This window comes from Macrobrachium nipponense, chromosome 24, assembly GCF_015104395.2.
Source record: "Macrobrachium nipponense isolate FS-2020 chromosome 24, ASM1510439v2, whole genome shotgun sequence".
NCBI lineage: Eukaryota > Metazoa > Arthropoda > Malacostraca > Decapoda > Palaemonidae > Macrobrachium > Macrobrachium nipponense.
In genome coordinates, this window is record NC_061091.1 from 64,153,920 (window position 1) to 64,176,124 (window position 22,205).

The following is a 22,205-nucleotide window of genomic DNA, read 5'->3' on the forward strand; positions in this document are numbered from 1 at the left end:
AAATCCATAAAGTTAGGGTTTTGAGAATCCCTGAGGAAGCGAACACAGTCTTCGTTTGTACTGACTGGGAGAGCTTGGGACTGGGGATCCGAAGGGGACGAAGACCCAGTTCCAGGATCAGGGGGTACCAATTGCTCTTCGGCCAGTCTGGGGGCTACTAGAGCCACTTGACCCCTGAATGTCCTGAGTTTGTCTAAGACCTTCATAAGGAGATTCACTGGAGGGAAGACGTAAATCTTCCTCCCAGTTGTTCCAGTCCAGAGCCAGGGCGTCCGTGGCGTAAGCCAGAGGGTCCAGGTTGGGGGCTACATAACACGGTAGTTTGTGGTTTCGCTTGTGATGCAAGAGATCCACCTGTAGCCCTGGGACTCTTTGAAGGATCCATTGGAACGAACTCACGTCTAGAGACCATTCCGACTCTAGGGGTACTGATCGGGATAGGGCGTCTGCTATGACGTTTCTTACTCCAGCTATGTGGGTGGAGGAAAGATGCCAACTGAATTTGTCTGCCAGGGAGAAGATGGCTAACATGACGTGATTTAGATGACGTGACTTGGAGCCTCCTCTGTTTTATGCAATGTACTATCCACTGCGCTGTCCAAGACTAGCTTTATGTGGGAGTACCTTGGGTGGGGCGTAATCTTTTCAGAGTCAAGAAGACTGCCATTGCCTCCAGTACGTTTATATGGAACTGACGGAACTGGGGTGACCAAATTCCTTGCACCTTTTTGACCTGGGAGTACCCTCCCCGCCAGCGTTAAGGACGCGGCTGTGTGGATGGTAATCCCTGGTGGAGGGAACTGAAGAGGGACTGACACTGACAGATTCTTGACTTTTGCCCACGGCGAAGCCGGTTCTTTAGAATCAGAGGTACTGAGGATAGCTTGTCCCTGGACCTGACATTTGCTCGAGAGCGCCAGATCCTGGTTAGATCTTTCAGTTTGGCTTTCATTAAGATGTTCGTTACTGAAGCAAACTGGAGAGAGCCGAGGATTCTTTCCTGAGCTCTCCTCGATGCTAGTTTGTGACTTAGAAAATTGCTTGACTGACTTCGCTATTTCTTTCCTTTTGGTGGATGGAATCGACAGAGTGTGTGAGGATAGATTCCATTGAATGCCTAGCCACTCGAAAGTTTGACTCTGGGGTGAGTCTGGACTTGGATCTGTTTATCTGAATCCTAGATATTCTAGGAATTGGATCACTTTCAGTGTGGCCTTGTTGCATTTTCTTCGGACTGATGGGGCCCAGATCAACCAATCGTCGAGATACGCTACTACCATAATACTTGAGCTCTGAGCTGTTGCACTACTACTTCCGCTAGCTTCGTGAACACCCTGGGTGCCACGTTTGAGCCCGAACGGGACTACCTTGAAGGAGAACGTCTGGTCTCCTATCTTGAATCCCAGAAACGGACGGAAGTGCCTTGCAATAGGGATATGATAGTAGGCGTCTGTAAGATCGATAGAGGTGGTGACAGCCCCACGGGGAAGTAAGGTCCGCACCTGTGAGATCGTGAGCATCTTGAACTTGTCGCAGCGGATGGCTAAGTTTAAGCGGGACAAGTCTAAGATTACCCTTCTTTTGTTTGAGCCTTTTTTCTTTGGGACGCTGAACAAGCGACTTGAAATTTTAATCTCTTGACTTTGACTATAGCTCCTTTCTGAAGGAGGTCCTCTGCGTACTCTGTCAATTCCTTGGAAGGAAGTTGACGGAAAGGTCTGGCTGGAGGTGGGTTCGTCAACCAGCTCCAACCCAGCCCTTTTGACACTATGCTCTGAGCCCACTGGCTGAAGTTCCACCGGTGGCGAAAGTGAAACAGCCTCCCTCCTACCTGAAGTTCCTCATTGGTTCTGGTAACCCCCTCGACCTCCCCTGAAGTGCTTTCCCCTATTGAAGGGGCCTCCCGATCCTCTCCCACGAAAGGACCGCTTACCTCTGCCTCCCTTGTTCGAGCGTCATACTTCTGAGAAGCTTGACTCTCGAAGGCTGGATTGTAAGCTGGAGAGATGGCGTATGAGGTGGAGGGTTGAGGCTGAGGGGATATCACATAAATAGGCTCGTGATTGCCCTTTAGACGTGGAGGGCTGAGCTGTCTGCACTAACGGCACTGTAGGAACTTGTTGAGGGAAGCGCGGCTGCTTCTTTTGGTAAGGTTGGAAACGTCTAGGCTTCCTTTGTCCCTTACCTTTTGGTGTCAAGTCTTGCTTCTCCTAGCCGTAAGACCCCAACGGTCCTTAAGGCTTTGGTTCAACCTCGTAGCCTCCTGCTTGTACTTCCTTTACCATAGCCTCTGGGAAGAGATCTGCGCCCCAGATGTTAGAAGAAAGTAACCTATTCGGTTCATGCCGAATGTTGCCTCTAGCAATACATGCTTTCTGCAATTTGTTCTAGCAGTGGCAAACTCGAACATGTCTGACTGCACCGTTGAGTCAGGGCTTGGTCATAAGCTTAAAAATTGGTTCTGAACCATAAGCCATGGTTGCTACCTCAGACATAGCCATCAGGTTGATTGACGGTGGCTAGTCGTGTTTTCGAGTCAAACTCCGCTTGAATAAGACTATCAGGGAGCCTGGGCAGCTTTTGCACCAAACTGCTCCATAGCACAGTCAGGTTTGAGTTTGCCAGCTGTGAAAGTGTTAGCAAGTCCATGCCCATAATTCTCCAATTGACGGGAGCAACGAGGAAAGTGGGGTCTGCTTCTTTCAGCTGAGGCATGGGTTCCCCTTTCTTGAGCTGCTGAGATGGTCGACCTCGCTATCTTGGTAAGGAAAGGGAGCGGGGTACCTTCGTCCATCGTGAAAATGGTAAAGGGACTTTTGAATGGTTGGATCTTGGTATTCGAACAGTCCATGTCGTCTAGACATCTACGCCATTCTCGTTGGGCCTGGTCCCGAGAATAGAGGACTGTCTCCTTTGGTACCCTGTCATCTCTAACATAGCCGAAGGCGTGAGGCCTAGCGTAGGCCTATGAAGGGAGGCTGTAGGCCTTCCGGGTAGAAACTCGAAGTCCTCTATTCTTCGAGTTCCAAACTCCGGTACGGAGATGAGACCATCTTGGAAGGGAGCATATGACGCTACTCTCCAAGGATTGTTCATGAGAAAGCGGGCAGCGAGTCATACGGGGGAAGCTGAGATCCACTAGTGTTAGAGGTTGAGGGAGAGGCAAGAGGGGCTTCTCTTAGGCCGGCTATAATAGTATCCTGAGAAGTTATCTATCCGACAGGCGAGATATCATATGTTCATACTCGTCTTAAGGGAGCCTACCAAGTCGCCCACCTGTTGCAACAGGCCAGCATTGGTGTCCAGAGCCGGAGCTGCTGCGGAGGTGGAGGGGAGACTCTGAATAGGCACCAAATGTAGTGGAACTGGTGATACTGCCGGGGTGCGGGATTTCTCCTTAGGCTTACTCTTTGAGGACTTTGAGCCGGAGCTATGACCCTTTAGACCTGTCTGGGCCGGGATTACGAGCCGGAGACTTACGCGAAGAAAGAAGACGAGGACGTCTTCTTCGAGGACGATGACGTCTTAGTCAAGGTCATATACTTAGACTTGATCTTAGGCCTAACCGAAGCCTCTGGAGGAGTATATAACTCATCACCGGTAAAGCCTGGGAAGGATGGTGAAGTTGCAGGGGTATGAAAGAAAACAGTCACTCCAATGGGGACCCTTGGGTACCTGCATTACGTACCCGACCAACAGGTCGTCTATACCTACCATAGGTTCAACATTATATCCAGGGTTGCGACATCCGTGGAGATATCCTGGTCTTGTTCAGTCAAGGAGGCCGCCAGCTGTTGTTGGATAAAGGCAATAGAGGGGTCCGCCTCTACCGGGTCGACGTACCCAGTCGCCTTGCCTCCGGGGAAGATTAACAAAGCTAAAACGCTTCTCCAGTATGTAGGGCTGACCCTGGCGGCGTTCTTGCCAAAACCTCCGACCCAGGCCCGCAGGGTAGCCAATGCCGTATCTCTTACTGCCGGAGCCTGTAAGAAGAGGATATATTTTAGATTTAAGAACCACTTAAAACTAAAAACTTAGGATATAACTTAAACTAGATGCCTTAAGTTAAAGTAATGATGAAAACTTAAGAACTAAAAGAAGAAGCGGAGCGGCAGCGGAGATGGAATACTTACGCCTTCCAAAAGCTGGCTCACCAGATCGTAACATATGGTACACGTCTCATGGTACCAGACCTGATGTCCCCGTGCGGAGTCGCGCATGGAGCATGGGACCGGCAAACTTCGTGTCCACAGGGGTCCTGAAGTGTAGCGGAACATCCCGGATGCTCACAGTTGGAGGCCTGTAAGTGGGAAGACACATGAGTATCTTAAAGGGGTAACACTTACAGACTAAGGCAAAAGACAAAAGAACTCCGTTACGTGGCGGAGCTCGGAAAAAAATTTGGGCATAACCCCTCCCTGCATTGCCTGAATAGGCTATAATCCCGGAGAGATCCGGTAAATACTAAGGGAAGGGAGGGGTGGGGATGGTTTAAGAACTTAAGATAAAAACTTAAAGATAACTTAAACCTACATGCAAGTAACCGGACTAGGTCCAGTGAAGCGGAGTGTAGTAACTCAGCAATACGGTACGGTTAGTAAAGACCTATTGTATGCTCCGGTCCAACTATGGTGGACTATACCCTTCCGCTGGATATCAGGACTCCGATAGGGAGGAGCTCTAGTAAGGGGAGGGTAAGGCGAGATGACATACAGACTCGCGCTAACCCGGAGCGACAAGGAAGTAACGGAGGGGGGGAAGGCCAGAGCCCCCCACAACGTACCACCCTGGCCGAGCCGAGAAGCGGAGAGGTCGGAACCAGTCAGGGACGTCGGACTCCCAGGCCCCTACCGGTGGAGGGGAAGGGGGAGGCAGGCTCGGGCATGCTGGCGAGCAAGGACAGACCGACCCACCCCCGCCCGACTCTATGGGAGAGAGCGGGAGAGGGGGAAGGGGACTGGCAGGCGCCTGGCTGACTCGTGATCACGTAGTGACCACGAGGCGGTAAACTAAGATACGGTAACCAAGCCTAGGCCAACCAACTGATCAGAGAGAAGCTATCGGGAAGCAACCAGAACTGAAAAGCGGTAGCATATAGGCCCATAGGGCGAAAACCAACTGATCAGAGAGAAGCTATGAGGAAGCGACCGAACTGATCAACGGTAGACTAGGCTCTACGAGCCAGGACCTAGGCTAAGCCAGACGCCAACTAACCTAACAATAACAAAACATAAAAATATATATATAATAAAAATGAAAGAAAGAAGGTAAAATAGCAGGAGAAAAATCCAGGAGTGTGCGACTAGCCCGAAGGCAAGTCTACCACTCAAAGCTAGTCAGGGGCCGATACTAAGAACCTGGACTAGGGTCTGGATAGAAAAAGCCTACATAAGGTGAAATACATACATGTATAACAACTTGAGTAGACGTAATAATGCGGATAATCAAAATAGAGCGTAAAATAATAAGGGATGTTCTAGGTACGGGAGACCAAGAACGAACCCAACATGCGGCAGGACCATGCTGCCATGCTTCCAGCCCCCGAGAACGTATCTATACCTAAAAAACGGCAAATACCGTCTCGGGGACGGAAAAAAACTCGCTAACCGTAAATATGAGTACTTAACTTAGCTGCTGCAATAGCTGCACGCTCCATTATCGAAAAAATCCGAAGAAATGGCACAAAATACACAGAGAGAAAAATAGCACTTGTGCTCGTGAGTGCTAACTGAAAAGGATGGCCACTAGAGGCGCAGCAGTCGCAAGCATGGGATGGTGTAGTAGTAGTACGAGCTGCTCCCTCTGTGGGACGGCTCCCCTCTTGGAGGGTTTTGTAGTGGGAGATTTCTATTGGCATTTGGCTCGTGGTAGTGGTCTCACTCGCCTAGTGTTCATACCGACACCCTCCTAGAGGGTGAGCGAGTCAGTCATACTGACCTTTTCTTTATTTTATTTATTTATTCTCTGGTATGTGTTAGTACATTTACCCTAGAAATAATAGATTAAAGGATATTTCGCGCAAGCGACACGAGCTGAGCCCAGAAAATACAGACCTATTCCTTCGTAGTAGAGTACCTGGCAACCCAGGCATAAGCGTAAGAGACGACGAACGTAAGCTGCTGTCACTGTACTCCAACCGAGCCAGTACCAGCTAGTTCGCTGTCATGCGCGGGTGGTTACGTCTCTCTCTCCTGCGGGATTGACTGACTAACCGTATCTCTGCGCGGGTACGTTACTCTCTCTCCTCGCGGGATTGACTGACTAACTGTCTCTCTGCCCTACAATCACGGACTTTAGCCTAAGATTGAGGGGAATTCTAACATGCATGAATAAACATTGCCTTCGTTTTGCAAAACTATGTTCAACAGAGATATCTCTTACTTCTTTCGGTGCTCATTACCGCACTGTAATAGGACTCTACGAGTCTACCGCGACATCGCACTATTATATGCTCTCCTGCTTAGGCAAAGCGCAGCCTTATTAGGGAAGTAAGCATGCTCGGTGAGGGAATGGATGAGCCTGCTGGGGAACATTTTCTTCCTGAAGAAGTTTGTTTCCCTGAATAGACTGCACTTCAGACCTCTACAGTTTTTTCCTGCCGGAAAACTGAAATATTATCCAAGATCTAGAAATGATTCTGAACATCTCTCAGTGCTTCAAGTATCACCTGAGGTGATAGCGAGAAGGTGCCAGGCATCTGGAGAGGGTTTCAGATGTCCTAGCACATAATCTGAAAGAATTGGAAGTAATTCGGTCGTCCCTCCAGTCCCTCGAAGAACGAGTTTTTGGAACCAGTGGTCCAGATCAACTCGGACAATTCCACAGCTCTCTCATATCTCAAGAAGTATCATCTCTCGGTCCCTGTTCGAGTTAACGAGAAAGAGCCTACTATGACAACAGGCATAGAACGTAATGATCCTCAAGAGGTTCGTTACAGGATTGCACAACGTCCGTACGAATCTTCTCGATCGACGGCAGCAACTACTGACTTCTGAGTGGAATCTTTGATTAGAAGTATGTTGAGAGTTGTGGAGACTTTAGGGGACGTCCTTTGATACATCTCTTCGCTATGTTGAGGATGAAGAGGCTTCATCTACTCTGCTCCCTTATTCTCGATCCGGGATGGGGCGGTAGCATGACACATCATCCTATGGTATTGAACGGGGATGGATGTTTAGTCTCTTCTCCCCTTTTTCAAACTTAGGAAATGTAATAAGATGATTTATGACGTCACAGGGAGCGAGAATGACGCTGATCGCCCCATGTTGGCATTCAAGATGCTGGATTCACAGAGGTCACGTCCGTCCTAGAACACTTTCCAAGGACCTTTTCCAAGAGAGTCGGTCTACTCTTAACAGCCTCACTTCGAAAGGTACCTCTAAACCTCTCCGCTCTGAGTCTGACTACGTTCAGACTGTCGAGAAGTTGACCGGAATAAGAGGTTTTTCAAAGACTAATGGCAAGTGTCATTGCCAAGGCAAAGAATGCTGCCTTTCTTGTGGGGTACCAATCGGAGTGGGCCGTTTTGGAGATAGTGCAGGAAGAATGGCTTTTCCTCCACCATCGACCTCTGTAAATTACATTACCATGTTCCCTTTCCGTCTAAAGAAGAATGGATAAGCTGCAGTCACAAACTATTAAAGAATACACAAATATGTTGTTGACGGCTTTGGGCTCAGAGATTTGCAATCATCTGTCAAACACAAAACCCTTCACGATCTTTGAGGTCTGTGGAATCTCGAAACTGTCCAGATCGAAGCTTTCGGTATGGAACTTAGACGTAGTCTGAAGTTCTTGATGTCAAAGCATTTCGAACCTCTCCTTTCTGTAAACTTAATGCACGTGACCAGAAAGGCTAATTTTCTAACCACTCTAGCTACGACAAAGAGGGCTAGTGAGGTTTTTTTTAAGCCATCGTCAGACGTTTTGGGGTTCTTTAGAGAAACACAATGCGGTGTGTTCTCTAAGGCCTTCCGTTTGTGGCCTAAGAATGGAACCGTCTAATCCTTGAGCCAGGAGCTTGGAATCAAGGGATGGGCACAAGTTATTGGGCAAGAGCCAGAGAGAGTCCTGTGCCTGTCGGATCTCTCAAGTTTTATCTACATAAAACTAAAGAAAGTCGAACTCCTTCGGTTTTTTTTACAATCTGCAGTGTTCCGAAAAAGACCAGACTTGCCCACATCAAAGAACACCCTGGCTTTATTGTTAAGGAGTTCTTTCAAAGAGGCTCTTTCGTTGTGTTTGCACAAAGATTTGAAATCTTTTGATCTGAATGCTCACGAGGTGAGGGCGCGGCCTCGGAAGCATTTCAACAGAACATGGCACTCAGTTATATCCTGAGTACCGTGTTTTAGCGAAGCAACTCTGTGTTCGCTTCACACTCCCTGAGGGATGGGAAGACGTCATATGAGATCTGCTGCTTGCTAGGGCCATACGTGTCCGCAGACACAATCTTGGGGGCAAGAAGTACCACTCATCCTATCCTGTCGAAAATGGTTAGGAAGAGCTCTTAATTTTAGTTGTTGAGTCGCCGCCAATGGCGGACTTCTTAACTCTTAAGCCTTAGTTAAAACACCTTAACTTTGGCTAGGTTGGTCAGGTGGTGATATATATTTATTTTACTTCTTAGCCCTCATGGTATGGTCAATATGGTCTAGTCACATTGTGGTCACGCCCAGCTACACAGGTCACTACCTTGCTGGCAACTCTAGTAAAGCAGAAGCAGACTTGGGTGACAGTAATCACGAAGTCAGCTATGCTAACAGGTGGAACCAAGATGTAAATCATCTGCATGCAATTTGTTTCCCAAAATCCTTCTATTCTGTCCCTTCCCACCTCCAACGGTGGGATTCAGCTATATATACAGTGGTCCCCCCGTATTCGCGGGGGGATGCGTACCAGACCCCCCCGTGAATAGTTAGAACCCGCGAATGTTTGGAACCCCTATGAAAATGCTAAAAACAGCCTATTTTGTTAGTTAAAACTCAAGAAAAACCACTAAAAATTTTCATACTTGGTTTTTTTAATAGTTTTATCACAAACAGTGCATTTTATGATGAAATTCATCAAAACAACCAGGAATTGTGGATATTTTTCATTAGAAAATACCGCGAATTATGCGCGAATTTTAATTTTCCGCGAATAATGCGGGGAAACGTTCCCCAGAGAAATCCGCAAATGTGTGAGTCCGCGAATCTGGAGAACGCGAATACGGGGGGTCCACTGTATATCTGACAGGTAAGTTTCATGAACAAAATGATATTGTTATGATACAATAAAGTTTGTTCATACTTACCTGGCAGATATATATAATCAAGTACCCACCACCTTCCACTCAGGGGACAGTGGGAATAAAAATATGAATAGAAAATGGGAATGGTTCCTGATACCCGCCTCCCAGCGGCGGGAATGGGTACTAACCACCTGATTCCCACTGCGTGTGTCGTAAGTTTTTTAAATTCTGTCGGACTTCGGAAAATACAGCTATATATATATCTGCCAGGTAAGTATGAACAAACTTTATCGTATCATAACAATATCATTTTTCACTGTGAGTACTGTATTTTGTTTTGGCTTACTTATTCTCATTACCATTATACTTTAGCTGCCTTAGAGAAGGATGCCCATTTGCATTGTCTTTCTTGTGGAAACCATGTTTACGCTTCTGACTTCGGTTACAATCTGTAGATTTAAGACAAGTCCATTTATCTAGTTTGGTAGGAAATTGTTTATTGCCAAATTTGTGAAATGATAAGTTATATGTATGCAACTTACCAAGAAGTTACATAGCTATAGTTTCTAAAACCGTCGGCAGCTAGAATTTTTGAAATTCGCGGAAGCGCTAGTTTGTTTTGGTCAGGTGATACCCCGCCCACTATGGGGGAGTGAGGAACCAACACCATCTGAAAATCAGTTGTTTCTGCCGGCTGGTACTGTCAACACAGTTTCAGTAGCGGCGGAATTTTTGGAATTCTTTGCCGTCACTCTTTATTGGAGTTATTTGGTGAAGTACTCTGAATATTGGAAGTTTTGTTTTTGGTGATAGCTATTTAGGAATTGATAATAGCTTTAAATAGTTTTGCACCAAAATTCACTAGTTTTGAATTGGTCTACATAATGTCAGACACTAGTTCATCTGGGATTAGGTATTGTAGTAAAGGCTGCAACACTAGGATCACTAAAGTGGGTAATGATCCACATTCAATTTGCACAGGTTGTAGGGGACAGACTTGTACACCAGATCAAACTGGTGGGGAGTGTATTAATTGGGATCAAAGAAATTGGAAGATCTTGACTAGTTACACGAACAAGTTAGAGAGAGATAAAAAGAGAAAAGCAGCTTCTAGAGCTAAAGCAAAAAACTTAATTAGTCAGGAATTGTCTAATGATAATTTGTCTTTCTGAACCTTCCCTCCACCTGTCATTGCCCAGTCCTAATCTTGGCTCTCTCCACACCGTACCTGATGCTGTGACCAATTTTAGAGGCAAGAGTCGATCAGAAATTTTCTATCATGCTCCAAGCGATGGAGAAATTAGGAGCGTCTGTAAAAACTCTAATGGATAAGGTAAGTGGTGAAGTGAGTGCAAGTGTAAGTGTTGTAGAGGAGGTGGCTGATCGTCCCACTGATTCTCCTAGGCAAAGGTCCCTGTCAAAACTCCCCAGAAAACCTGGTAGCCCAAGGGAGGTTTAGTGGGGTCTTTGCCCACGAGCAGTCGCCCCTCAGGCGATTCTGTTGACAAATCCCAGATCACAACAGAGCGCCATCGTCTAGTGCTTCCAGCTCCGGGGAGTCCTCTTCCAGGCGCCAGTGGCAATTCCATGACGAGTCCCATCCATTGAAAAGGAGGGCTCGTAAGTTGTCTCCCTCTCCAGTCCCCTGTAAAAAGGCTAGCCATTTACGGAAGGAACAGCGTTCGTGTAGTTTTTGGGACTCAGGATATGGCAGGAGAGGGACGTCGTAGTGAGAGGATTACATCCTCTAAGTCGAAGTCGTCATCGAGAAAGTCTTTCTCTAGCAGATGTTCAGAGGTGAAGAGTATGGGGAAGAGTAGACTCTCGGAGATGTCTTCAGCACCGGTCCGCACATGTAATACTGAAGGACAGGTAAGACTGCCACCAGTCCCTCCTGTAATCCCCGAGACTCCTGGGAGACATCTTCAACATTCGGAGCATGAGAACATGCCGACTCCTGAGCGCCCATCGGCGCCACAGTTTGCCCGCTCGCCAGAGCAGCCTTTGGCGCCCGGAACTTCCGCAGCGACACTAGAACAACCTTTGGCTCCCGAGCGTCCATTGGCGCCCAGGAATACAGTTGCAACCGAGCGCCCACTAGCGCCCGGGAATCCATGAGCACCCGAGTGTCCAATAGCGCCCACTAGCGCCCAAACGTCCGCTAGCGCCCGAGCGCCCACTAGCGCCTGAGCATCCGCTAGCGCCCGAGCATCTGCTAGTGCCCGAGCATCCACAGGTATATATGCAACCAAGTGCACAGAGGGACCAGTCTGAAGCGCTCGGACAGCCTATGTCGTCAGTTTCAGCTTCGGGCCTACCGACAGGACTTCAGGTGATGGCTGCCCCCAATCATTCTCTGTCAGCCATCCAGAATAAGTTAGACAGCATTTTGGGCTTTATTCAATCTGCGGCGCCCCCTATCCAACCTGTAGACTTTTTCACCTATTTCTTCAGCCGAAGAAGAAGAGAAAGGAGAAGAGGAGAATAAAGAGTCTTCTCTCACTGCCTACAAAGCATTGCTTTTTTACTTTGTAGACAATTTTTCTGATTCATTCTCGCCAGTAACCCCCACGTCTCCAGTGTCTTCTTACATGAGGGACAACCAGGAAGATTCCAGGAAATTACCGAAACTAGTACTGTCTTTTTCAGCTCGAAAAGTGTTAAAGGAAATTAACCTTTGGCTTGAGGATAAGAGGGATCAAGGCAAGGTCAACTTCTACTTCCCTTCTTCTCGTCTTTCAACTAGGAGACACTTGTGTTACAAAACAGGAGAAGCTCTCTCTTTGGGTGTGTCTGCCTACGCCCAGGGAGACTTCTCCGCGCTTATTGACTCGGCGAGAAGATCGGCTTTCAACTCGGCCAAGATTATGTTTACGGCGTCAGAATTAGACCACCTCATTACGAATATCTTTTAGGTATTCAAAGTTTTTAGCTTCCTGGACTGGACAGTAAGAGCCTTGGGACGTAAACTGAAGAGCTATTCAATGTTGAGTGAGGAAGCTTTTACAGACATTTAGGGAGTGATCTCCTGTTTAGATAAGGGGATTAGAGACGGTTCTGCGGAACTAGCCTCTCTCTTCATGTTAGGTATCCTAAAAAAGAGAGAGCTATGGTGTTCTTTTACATCCAAGGGAGTTTCTCTTACCCAAAAGTCTGCCTTGTTATATTTGCCCTTGGATAAGAAGCACCTGTTTCCAGAAGTGACAGTAGTGCTAGTTGCCTCCAAATTGCAGAAGAAAGCAACACAGGATTTTCTCTCGCATTCCACTAAACGGACTAGAGAAAATATCCCTAGTGTACGCTCCTCGCCAGCCAGCCGAGGACAACTCTTTCGGGGCAGGGGATTTGGTAGATATTTCCCAAGATCAAGGGGCAGAGCACGTTTCACCCTTAAATCTTTTAAAAAATCCTCAACCAACCCCTCGACCAAGAAGTAGTGTATCAGTCCTTCGTGCGCCAGTAGGAGCGAGGCTCCATCAGTTTTGGGAAGAATGGGAAGCAAGAGGGGCAGAACCTTGGATCGTAAAGGTTTTAAGAGAAGGTTACGATATTCCCTTCAAGAGAAAGCCACTGTTATCAGGCTCTCCGATAGCTTTGACAGCCTACTCAGAAAATTCAAAGAAGTTCATCGCCCTTTCGGAGGAGGTTTTGTCTCTCTTGCAAAAGAAAGCAATAGATTTAGTAGAGGAGCCACTAACACTGGGGTTTTACAATCGTCTGTTCGTTGTTCCCAAGTCATTGGGGGGATGGAAACCCGTATTGGACGTAAGCACTCTGAACTTGTATGTGCAAAAGACAAAGTTCAAGATGGAGACGAATCAGTCTGTCCTTTCATCAATCCGTCAAGGGGATTGGATGATCTCCATCGATATGGAGGACACATATTTTCACATCCCAATACACCAAAACTCAAAGAGGTTTCTGCATTTTGTCTTCAGGGACAAAATATACCAGTTCAGAGCGCTGTGTTTCGGGGTTTCGACCGCACCACAAGTGTTCACCCGAGTGCTAGCTCCCATTGCGAAATGGTTACATCTAGTTGGGATAAGGATATCCCTTTACTTGGACGATTGGCTTCTCCGGTCACAAACAAAGGAGAGGTGCACGGAGGACCTTCAGAAAACCCTGACTTTAGCTCAGGATCTAGAACTGTTAATAAACAGACGAAAGTCGCAGTTACTCCCCAGTCAGGAATTAGTCTATTTTGGGGTGAGGATCAACTCAGTGAGTTTTCAGGCTTTTCCATCCCCACGAAGAATCGAGTTGTGCCTGCAGAAGGTAGTAAAATTTTTAGTTCTCCAGGAATGCTCTGCAAAGGAATGGATGAGTCTTTTGGGCACTCTATCCTCAATAGAACAGTTTGTGACACTAGGGAGACTGCATATGAGGAACCTACAGTTTTTCCTCAGCGCGATTGGAACGAAAAGAAGTTTCCGGGACTTGTGTTCCCTATACACAGGAAATAAAAGAGGACCTGCAATGGTGGAAGTTAAGAGACAGACTTGCGGAAGGGAGATCCCTCCTTCCGCAGATCCCCCAACCTAGTGTTCTTTTCAGACGCATCCGATCAAGGTTGGGGAGTGATTCTGGGGGAAAAAGAAGTATCAGGAAATTGGAATGCAGAACAAAAACAGTGGCATATAAATCGAAAGGAACTGACCGCTATCCACTGGGGATTGCTGAAGTTCGCATCAAAGTAGTGGCGATACACTCGGACAGCACAACAGTGCTTTCCTACATAAAGAAACAAGGAGGGACACACTCGTTTTCTCTTTGCAAGACGGCAAGGAGCCTGCTGGTATGGGCGAATTGGAATCAAACCACATTAATTCCGAGGTTCGTTCAGGGGAAACTCAATGTTCTCGTGGACAAACTGAGCCGCAGGAGGCAAGTGCTTCACACAGAATGGATGATGAATCTAGTGGTATGCCTCGAATTGTGGAAACTCTGGGGGAAACCTATGATGGATCTGTTTGCTACAGCAAGAAACTATCGTCTCCCCCTTTACTGTTCACCAGCACCGGACCCGAAAGCATGGTTGACAGATGCGATGCTTTTGGACTGGTCGAACAAAAAGACTTGTACGCTTTCCTCCATTCAGGATGGTGAGAGAAGTCATCAACAAATTCGGAACGCATCACAACGTTTTCGATTTGACTCTCATTGCTCCCATTCTGGCCAGCGCAGGAATAGTTTCCAGATCTTTTTTAGATCTTCTAGTGGATTGGAACCCAAGGTTACTTCCTCAGAGAACAGATCTACTCAGACAACCCCACTTCAGGAGGTTCCATCAAGGACTATCCACTCTGTCTCTAACTGCTTACAGACTGTCCGACAACTCTTACGAGCGAAGGGTTTTCCAAGACAAGCGGCGATAGCTATTGCGCGGTGCAGAAGGGAATCTCCAAGTAAAGTCTATCAGGCAAAGTGGGCTGTGTTTAGAGCCTGGTGTAAAGAGCATAATGTTTCGTCTTCTAAAAACAACTATAACCAAGAAATAGCAGATTTTCTTTATATTTGAGAACAGATGAAATCTGTCTACTGCGACTATCAAAGCTATACGGCTATGTTGGGATCTGTTTTCAAGCACAGAGGATTGGAAGTGTCGTCGAATAGAGATCTTGCAGATCTCATTAAGTCCTTCGATATAGAAAAACCCAAAGGTTCAAAGATATTATCTTGGAACCTAGATGTAATACTTACGTGGTTGCAGGAAACTCCGTGTGAGCCCATTGCAAAGAGCATCGTTAAGAGATTTGACGAGAAAACCTTATTCCTAGTAGCTCTGTCTACAGCTAAAAGAGTGAGTGAAATAAATGCCATGGAGAAGAGAATAGGCTTTGCACAGGGTAATGCGGTTTGCGCATTAACCGTTGGGTTTTTGGCAAAAAACGAGATCCCGTCCAAACCATGGCCTCGTTCGTTCAGTATAAAAAAACCTCACGGACTTGGTAGGACCGGAAGATGAGGAGAAGTTGCTCTGCCTGGAGCTCTGAAATGTTATTTACAAAGGACAGAGAAGGTTCGGGGCCTGTCCGACCGTTTATGGTGTTCGGTAAGGAATCCGGCGCGCCCAATGTCTAAAAACGCCCTGGCGTTCTTCTTGCGTAGTGTGATTGTAGATGCTCATTCACAAGTGAAAGAAACCGACCTTAATAAACTTAAAGTGAAAGCTCACGAGGTAAGAGCAGTGGCAACCTCTCTCTCGTTTAAACACAATCTCTCTTTGGACTAGATTATTCAAGCAACGTGTTGGAAATGTAAATCGGTGTTCGCCTCGCATTACTTGCGTGATATTGAAACAGTACATATATGAAAATTGCAGTACCCTAGGTCCGTATTTAGCGGCGGGCACAGCATTGGGTAAGGATGTGTAGGAAGTCATACCTTTCTCGCCTATCTCTTCACCTTGAACAAGGTTGTTGAGTTTTTTACGGGAGCCTGGAGGTACTATGTATGTACTAGGAGTACCCTGCAGTCAAGTGTAGAGTTGGATATGAATTTTATGGTTATGGTTGAGGTGATATGTTTTTTACTCTGGTAACATTTGATTATTTGGTACCACGCCCTGGGCAGGGCATGATTTGGTTGACCATGCTAGCCACGGGACTTCCTTAGCTGCATGGGTCCCACTGTTTTAGAGTTAAGACGAGCGACTTCCAGAGGCAGTAATCAACTGTTCAGCTCTCTTAACAGGTAAGGAACCAACAAGCATCTGCATGGATGCTAGCTCTAAATATATATTTTGTATTATTAAATTTTAAAAAGTTATGAGCATATCCATGGATCCCACCTCCTACAATGTGAGATTCAGCTATGTAACTACTTGGTAAGTTGTATACATAAAAATGACTTTTTTATGATAAAATAGGATTTTATGTATATACTTACCAAGTAGTTTTACATGATCAAAGCCCGCCCTCCCTCCCCCCTCCCCACATGGATAATAGGGCATAAACAAACTGATTTTCGGAACGGTGTTGGTTCCTCACTCCCCTGATAGTGGGCTGGGGGTATCAAACCTGACCACCACAAAACTAGTGCTTCCGCTAATTTCAAAAAAATTTCTAGTTGCTGACGGTTTTAGAAACTATAGCTATGTAACTACTTGGTAAGTATACATAAAATCTTATTTTGTCATAAAAAAGTCATATTTTGGTGAATCTACTTACCTAAATTTTTAAAAGTATTTTTTCTCTTTTTTTTTGTTTTTTTTTTATTTTTCCTCAGACTGTGTTACAGCATTGTGAAGGAGGGGAAGGACTCGGACAGAACTTGTTAGTTGCAGCATTACTTACTACATTCCCACATGGCTTCATTGCTGTCAATGCTATGCCTCTCACTCACCTTATAGCAGGTTGTTCTTACCCAGGTTAGTATCTGAGTAACATTCGTAAAAGTGAAGCATCACAGAAACACTGCTCAGTTTAAAACATGATGCATTAGAAGTATTCATTTAGAAAGTGGTGTTAGAGGTTTAGCTCATTTTGATATTTGACAGGGAAGAGTCAGCACGAGCTGGTTTCAGCTCTTGGCGTTTGTGTGAATGATGCTGTTCCAGCCCCACAGCAGCACTTGCCACTTCTTAATGCTGTATGGAAGCTCATCACTAGAATTCCACTTACCAAGGATTATCTCTCCACTGCTGGCATTTGGCTTGAATTTACTGCAAAGCACTTTACGGTTTGTATTTTCCAACTACGTATTGATAAATGTAGCATAAAATCAATTGTCTCTTGATTATCAATTTTTACAGAAAGTTTGATTATATGCTGTATTTTACACATTTGCAAGGCAGTTGCCATATGTATGATAGATTGATAAAATATTAGAATGAGGGGAAAACAAAATATTTTACAATGTGAAAATCTTCAATCATCTTCATACATCTAAAGTTTTTCACTTGCTTATGAAAATATTGTAATGTAGATGTAAAAGGTCTCCTTAATATGTACAGATATTTCATGAAGTGAAAGCTTGTAAAATGGATCTCAAAACTTTTTCAGATTTTTGCTGTGATTTTGAGATCTGTGGAAATTGAACATCAAGTGTTATGAAATGTACAGTGGTACCTCGAGATACGAAATTAATCCGTTCCGAGACGGCCTTCGTATCATGAGTTTTTCGTATCTTGGAATACATTTTACATGTAAAAATGGCTAATCCGTTCCAAGCCCTCCAAAAACACCCCAGTAAATTATATTTCCAGGCCTAAAACACATGTTCTAGGGTTACGACGGAAGAAATATGACTCCAAAAAGGCAAAATACTGTACATACTTGAATAATATTCAACTGGATGTAATGTTCAACCCCATTTTTACTGCATATATTAGGACTTTAGCATATGTCCCTTAGCAATAAGCCTAGCCTATGTTAGCGGTTGCTACTGTAGCCTAGTCTATGATTCTGACATCTAAACCTAAGAGCTAAAAGCTTAGAATATGCCAATAAAATGTATAAATAATCAGTATGTACTCATTTCAAATAATTATTAATTAATCATCAACTATAATACACAAACAAACAAAAAACAAACCTTCCAATCGATTGTTTACATTGAGCTCTTACCCGTCTTACGAGTATCGAACGAGCGCCAAGCAATCATTTTTCCTAGCACACAGTAAGCCATAAATTGTCATTAGTATCTCTCTTCAACTAATGAAACCACCAAACAGTATAATAACCATTAATTTCTTTTCTTTATTCTATCTTTACCTAATGGAGATACCGAGTTACTGACAGCTATAATGAAACATACGTATACGTAACGTAATAATAAAACAGAAGAAGAAATCTAAAAAATACGTAGTATTTGATGGCAGTCTGATTTATTTTATATTTGATGATATCTAATTCACAATTTTTTTTATTAAATGTATTGCATGTACTCATTTCAAATAATTATTAAGTAACCATTAACTATAATAAACAAACAAAAAAAAGCTTCCAAACGTCTGTCTACATCCAGCACTTACGAGTATCGAACGATCGCCAAGCAATCACTTTTACACAGTAAGCCATAAATTTTCATTATCTCTCTTCAACTACTGAAACTACCAAACAGTATAATAACCATTCATTTCTATTCTTTATTCTATCTTTACCTAATGTTTTTTTTTTTTTAAATGTATTGCATGAATAAGTTTTTCAACTTACAGCAACCTTTTACCAATAGAATACTTAAAGCACAAGGGGTAGATGCTGACCAATAGGAGAGCAGGACCTTATGGGGTGACTAGCATCAGGAACCAATGGGAGAGCGGGAGGATGGTGGCGAGTTTACTCAGTTGGCAGCGCGGGAGTTTTAAAATTGTTCTCGGTGGTCCGGGCGAATCTCGGGACTTTACAGCAACAACCTTTCGTATCTTGAAAACTTTTCGTATGTAGAGCAGTAAAATTTTTCGCATTGGCTTTCGTATCTCGAGTTTTTCGTAAGTACTAGAGCCTTTCGTATCTCGAGGTACTACTGTATTACAAAATTACCTGTGTATATCAGAATATGTAACAATACATGGCACCAGTAGCATGAAAGCTAGCAGTCATAAATACATCACATTGAAATTTTAAATAAATCTGATACGCATTGGCATGGTAATGCAGTGCAAACTACTTTGTTGTCTGGGCTTATTTTATCATATTGTTACTAACATACAGTAGATGCTTGAAAAAATCAGGTTGCTAAATAATAAGTTTTTTTCAGCAAAATTTTATAGGGACATTGTTATATTCTCATTATCCTTAATTAGTTGAATAGGTTTTTATTAGGCTAGGAAACTTAAAGCTAGAAAAATATTTTTATATTTAATGTTAGGCATTCTTTGCTTTATTCTAATGTAAGATTGTTAACCTATCTGATAGATTTGTAGCTCTGCAGAGTAAGTTGTTACAGTTTGTATTAAGACGATAACTAGCTCTTTATACTTAATGTTGGTCTTCATTTTGCAGGCAACAGAAGTAAACACTTTACTTGGAGATGTATTGAAACGTGTGAGATCAGCACACAATCAAGAACAGTTGCCCTTTTCCTTATCCGTCCTCTTAAAGCTTATTTCTACAGCTCTTACCAATTCTCCCGATCCTCAGTCCCTTTTTCCAATGGTAAGTAGATTTTATTATGATGCAGTAACATTTATGGAACCAAGTGAATTGACTTTTACCTGTATTTTCATGGCACCGTGTTATGTATGAACAGCTAATTTGGAATATCATTCTCTGCAGGAATGTTAGTTTTTCATGAAGCATTGTTTGTGTTTGGATGACTCTTGCTACAAATACCAGTCAAAAGAATCACAAAAGCTTATGATATCTTGTACTATTGTGCACAAAATTCCATTCCCTTAGCCATCCAGAGAGTGAACATGAATGCGCTGACTGCAAAACACCGAAGCAGTTGAATAAGTAACTAATGGAAGACCCAGCAGATGTCGCACTATAAAGTGACTTGGGAATGGGAAGGAGGAGTGGGAAGCAGGTATTTTTCTCCATATTCTAATATCGTTAAGAAAGTGATTGTAAAGTTTTTGTTGTTAACGATAGTGGGTTTGAGTGTAAAATGAGAACAAAGTGCTTAGAAAGTCCATTCATGAATTAGCATTTCTTATATCATATCTTATCAATAGACATGACTGTCCATAAGATTGATGCAAAACATATCAGTAACAATGTTCAATAAAGAAGAGAACTATGTGCAACCTTCTCACACAAAAGTAAAAAAGCTCTTATAGCTGTTTAAGGCTCTAAATGTTTTAATGTTTATAGATACTAGCTAGTCATTGCTCAAGCAATATTAACACTGATCAATGCCCATTCACACAACACTGGTTTGCTTTGATCAGAATTGAAAGGGGTGAATAATGGTAAAGAACTCCGTAAATATGATGTTACATTTCCTGCTGCCGGGGTATCAAGTGATTTAAGTCAGTAGCAATAGGTGGTAAGGTGCGGAATAAGTCACTGGCATTTGTGAGTGTCCCAAGTCACCTACCAAAGGAATACCTCTTACCACAGGTATGGGTAGTGTCATCCTTAAACCTTTGGTTAATTTAAAAAGTGTCAACCCCATAATATTGTTTGTTGATTAATAGTTTCCATGACCATGGCATTCTACATTAACAATAATCACAATTGGATTGGTAGAAGATTATTCAATTCACAAAGCATTTTTGTTGCTCTAACCTCACACCAACAACAAAATCACCAGTCAGTACATATACTGAATAAATCGCTTGCTAGTTACGTCTATTAGACTACCACTTACCAAGATTCTCTCTCTCTCCCTCTCTCTCTCTCTCTCTCTCCTATACATTTTTTGTCTCTATCTCTGTGCAATTATTAATCTATCTGAATCTTTCATATTGTGTTAGTATTTCAAAAAAATTACATATAGTGTCTAAAAACTGGTATTCGATTTTCATCACCCATATCGCCCACCTTCACTGTGGATGTTGGCCAATCACGCAATAGAACTAAATATAAGAGCTCTATGAATGTTTCCATATAGAGAATGCTCCAACAGCAGTTTGTGGTTGCTACCTCAATAATACAAGTGAACTCAAAATTTTGCTAATTTTGCTGCTATAAATGTTATTTTTTTTATAAGAGGTGGCTTGCAGGTTATAGAACATCACCATAAACACTGTTGCTGAAATGTTTTGTATCGATCTTGTGGACAGTCATGTCTATTGATAAGATACGATAATCTATAGGAAATACTAATTCATGAACACTGACTTCCTAAGCACTTTTATTTTCATATTTATTTCGCATATTTCCTTAAGTGCACATTATACACTCAAACCCAGTATGGTCAACAACAAAAGCTTCACAATCACTTTCTTAACGATGTTAGAATATGCTCAAGAAAAATACTGGCTTCCAACTCCCCCCTTCCTGTTCCCGTATGCTTTTACAGCGTGACATCTTTTGGGTCTTCCATTAATTACTTGTTTAACTGCTTCAGTGTTTCATAGTCAGTGGACTACTGTTCACTCCCTGGGTGGCTAAGGGAGCAGACTTTTGTGCGCGATAGTACATATCTGGTGTAATCAAAGCCAGAGAAAGTTAGAGTACAGTATGTAATATTCATTGTACGTATATCCATAAATACAATTTAAAAGATAATGAAAATGAGAAGCCAAAATTTTGAACTGAGAATAAGTCATCACATATATCTTGTATGAAGTAATAGGAGAATGACACTTGTTTAAAATCATAGCAATGGCAATCTTCTGAATGAAAGAATATTCTTTAAAAAATATTGACAATGGAGGATTAGCTTTGGTGATACACAGTAAGTGATCAATAATCACTTTCCAGTAATTTCCTTTGAAGGTTTTCTTATGCTGTGAAATAAATATCATAATCTTTCACTTTCAGATTTCAAACTGACCCTTTGAAAAAAAATAATTACTGTGTTTTTGAATAGCTAAATATGTTGTTTGTTTAGGTGGTACTACAGTATATACTTCAGTTTGGCAAGTGTGCTATCATGTAATGCAGGAACACTTTATAGCTTGTCAGTTTTCTCATAGTCCAGTAGTAAGAGGATGCTTCATGTCAGCCAGCAGTTATCTCTATTTTTCTCTCTCTCGCCATATTGATTGTATTCTGGGCTCAGCTCGTGTCGGCCTATGAAAGGATCCTTAATATCATACTTTCTAGGTAAAATTAATCTAAAATTACCAGAGAAAAAACAAAATTAAGAAAATGTCAGTAAAACTGACTCGCTCACTCTTAAAAAGAAGTGTCGGTGATGTGATAGGGCGATTGTGGGAACACTACCACGAGACATTCACCAATTAGAACTTCCAATCAGAATCCCCACAGAGAGAGCTGATACCAACGGGCGATGCAGCCGCTACTACTACTACTAGAGGACGCCACAGGACAGCAGCCGCCCCTAGCGGACATCCTTAATATTTAGCGCTAGCGTCCAGACGCATTTTTCTCTGTGCTGTGCCTTTTACGGGATT

The 22,205-nt window shown here is 43.6% G+C and overlaps 1 protein-coding gene across 1 annotated transcript in view; it reads left to right on the forward strand.

The window, feature by feature from the left end:
* LOC135203241 (VPS35 endosomal protein-sorting factor-like) overlaps window positions 1-19,906 on the forward strand; it is a 35,135-nt gene extending 15,229 nt beyond the window's left edge. The window contains exons 4-8 of the mRNA XM_064233016.1: window positions 16,463-16,604; window positions 16,734-16,915; window positions 19,180-19,332; window positions 19,453-19,456; window positions 19,854-19,906. Of these exons, the coding sequence (XP_064089086.1) occupies window positions 16,463-16,604; window positions 16,734-16,915; window positions 19,180-19,332; window positions 19,453-19,456; window positions 19,854-19,906 (534 nt within the window). The remainder of the gene's footprint in view (window positions 1-16,462; window positions 16,605-16,733; window positions 16,916-19,179; window positions 19,333-19,452; window positions 19,457-19,853) is intronic.
* Window positions 19,907-22,205: the final 2,299 nt, after the last annotated feature.